Below are 2,710 nucleotides of genomic sequence, written 5' to 3'. Positions count from 1 at the left end.
GCAGGAAGCGGGGCAGGGTGATCCCTGTGTTCGAAACGGCTCTTTGTTCCCTGGACATGGTGGGTGAGCAGGAGGTGAGGGCGGGGCCTCTAGAAGCAGCAGAATCCAGCTCCTCTTTGTCTTCAGGGCCCCAGCCCTCAAGGTCTTCCCTGGACCCGGGACCTCTTTGTAGCAGTGGGGTGCAGGCCCCCTGCGGCTCCTGGGTCCTGACCCCTCGCCTCTCCCTGTGCCAGGGGGCACGAAACTGGGTCTGCTGGGCTCAGAAGCCCCCGCTCTCTGAGCTGCTCCGGCTGTGGTAGCTGGGACTGGGGGTCCGGGAAGGGCTGCGAGTGCGGCTGCGGGTCCGACTGCGGCTGCTGTAGCTTCCGTGGCTGTGGCCCGGGCTGGGGCTCCGGCTTGAGTAGTCGCTGCTCAGGCAGCTGGAGGAGGACGAGGGGCTGGGCCGGTAGTAGGGGATGGGACGCTTTCGGGCACTGCCGGGAGGGAAGAGCTGATTACAGGCCAGCCAAGGCCCTGAGCTGTGCCAGTCCTGGGCCCTCACTCAAGCCCTGAGCCCCTCCCCAGCAGTGGCCAGGGCTTCCCTGCCTCAGTTTCCCCTGAGCCTTGACCTTGGAATTCTCCCCGCCTCCACCCCTGCCCCAGCAAGAGTGGACATGCAGTGGTCCAATTTCATGTTGATCACTTTGTTTTTCCTCACTTGTCTGCAGGGAAAGGGGACCAAGTCTCTGCGTGACCGGAGTAGGTGCTCAATAAAAATTTGTTGAATAAATGCAACTTTTAAGTGTAGACAACTCACATCGGCCAAGCTAAGCAGTGGCTTCTGTGCAGGGGAGGGTTTGCGAACATGGCCCATTCCTGCTTCTTTGTTGCCCGCGGGATGGAGGATTTTGGTTCTCAGGTCACTCAGAGGGAACAAGAGGAGCCCCCTGGCCACTGCTGCCCATGCCCCAGGGCCTGGCCCAGGCCCGCCGGCCCCACTCCTCACTCAGCTACCTCCCGCTGGCCCGGAGTTAGTTTGAAGCCAGGAGACTGTGACCCAGAGAAAAGAAAACAGAGTTAAGGGGGCGACAATGCCCCGTTGCGTGGGGTTAATTCTGAGGAAGAAAACAGGTGTATGTTAGTGGGAGGAGGAGGAGGCAGCCTGGGAGGGGGCTGAAGGGGGTGCCAGGTGGAAGGTGTGGAGGCTGTCTTAGGACCCCCTGCTTATGGGGGTATCTGGGGGGGGGGGTGTCCCAAGCCTGGCAGCCTGGCTCTGGCTCTGATGTGAGAACTGAGGCCCAGAGAGGCACGCTGATCTCCCATGGCGGCCCAGCAAGGCCAGGGCAGAGCTGGGCTCAGAATTTCGCCTGCGGCCCTCTACCCCACGTCGAGGATCTAGGGCTGCAGGGTGATTTCCACAAATGCAGACCATCATCTCACCTGGAGACCCAGGCCCAGACCCTCCAGTCCCGGAAGACTGTGTGGGCAAAGTGGGAGGGCCCGGTTCCCCTCACAGCTGCCCCAGAGCCCAGACTGCCGGTGCCCCCTCCTCCAAATTCCCCAGGGGACTGGGAAGTGAGCAGAGAGCTTAGTGAGAAAAGGAGAGGCAGACAGACAGCCGAGCAGAGCCAGTCAGCTCACATGGGCATCTCCCCTGCAGCCTGTGGAGAGGGGGTCCACCCGGCCCCCAGGCTGGCCACAGGCCACTCAGCAGGCTGGACCTTGAGATGAAGGAGAAAAGGACACATCATTGCCAGGAGATGAATGTGGGGAGGGAAGGAGGAGGGAGGGGCTCCAAGAGGGATGGCTGGAATCTTCCAGAGCTGAACTCCTTGCCTGCTGCTGTACCCAGACCCCAGAACCGGGCCCCTCCCCTCCGTGGTCCTCAGGACGCTTCTCTTCTGGAGGCCTCCCTCCCCGCAGTGAGCCTGCACCTCTGCCTCTCGGGTCCCAACCCCTCCCCCGCACCTCAGTCCTAGCCTGAGCGCCCTCTTCCCTCTCCCACCCCTCACCTTCTCTCCTTCGGCGCCCTCCCCTCCCCGCACCAGGTGCGGTTGGTCGAGGACCCCCAAGGTCCCCGCGGCCCGGCCCCGGCCCCTCCATACCTGGTGATGCGCCGCGGCTCCATGAAGCTGGGCGAGTCCCGGCGCCGCTTGCGGATGGGCGAGTAGCTGCGGGAGCGGCGCCGGGCGCGGGCGGCCTCGGCCTCGGCGTGCCTCGCGCGGCCCTCGCCGTCCTTGTCCCTGCGGGGCCCAGCCTGAGATGAGCGAGGCGGCCCGGCAGCTCCGGCCGGTCCCGCCGCCAGCCCTGCGCCCGCACTTACCGGCCCACGGTTTTCTTGGGCGACGGCGAGCGGCTGGGGCTGCGGGCCCTCTTCTCCGCGGAGCGCGAGCGGGATTTGGAGGGCGAGCGGCTGGAGCTCCACGAGCGAGGGTGCGGGCCCGGGCTGCGCGACGAGCTCTTCCCCTCCGGGCCGCCGTGCCTGCCGTGCGCGCCCGGGGACGGGGAGGTGCTGGCGGGCCGGGCGCGCGGGGGCCGCTCCTTGGCCCTGGAGGAGGGGCACGGCGACAGGGGGCGCTCAGCTGGGAGACAGTGGGCCCCGGGCAGGGGAGGAGCGGGCGGAGGGGGGCCCGGTGACAGGGAAGGGCTCACTTAGGGAGAGTGAGTGGGCGCCTTGGGGGGGAAAGGACTCAGGAGCGGAAGGGGGTCTATGGGGTTAGTGCGGACGAGG

At 66.1% G+C, this 2,710-nt stretch overlaps 1 protein-coding gene across 1 annotated transcript in view; it reads right to left on the bottom strand.

The window, feature by feature from the left end:
• Positions 1-204: 204 nt before the first annotated feature.
• The window catches only part of LOC114485558 (serine/arginine repetitive matrix protein 3-like), a gene marked incomplete at its 5' end in the record, with an annotated part of 3,587 nt that continues 1,081 nt past the window's right edge, over positions 205-2,710 (bottom strand). The window contains 3 exon segments of the mRNA XM_028487210.2: positions 205-473; positions 2,085-2,222; positions 2,303-2,669. Of these exon segments, the coding sequence (XP_028343011.2) occupies positions 260-473; positions 2,085-2,222; positions 2,303-2,669 (719 nt within the window).

Source organism: Physeter macrocephalus, unplaced genomic scaffold, assembly GCF_002837175.3.
Source record: "Physeter macrocephalus isolate SW-GA unplaced genomic scaffold, ASM283717v5 random_1167, whole genome shotgun sequence".
Classification (NCBI taxonomy): Eukaryota; Metazoa; Chordata; class Mammalia; order Artiodactyla; family Physeteridae; genus Physeter; species Physeter macrocephalus.
Note: the sequence above shows the minus strand (reverse complement) of the source record. Positions and strands in the feature narration are given on the sequence as shown.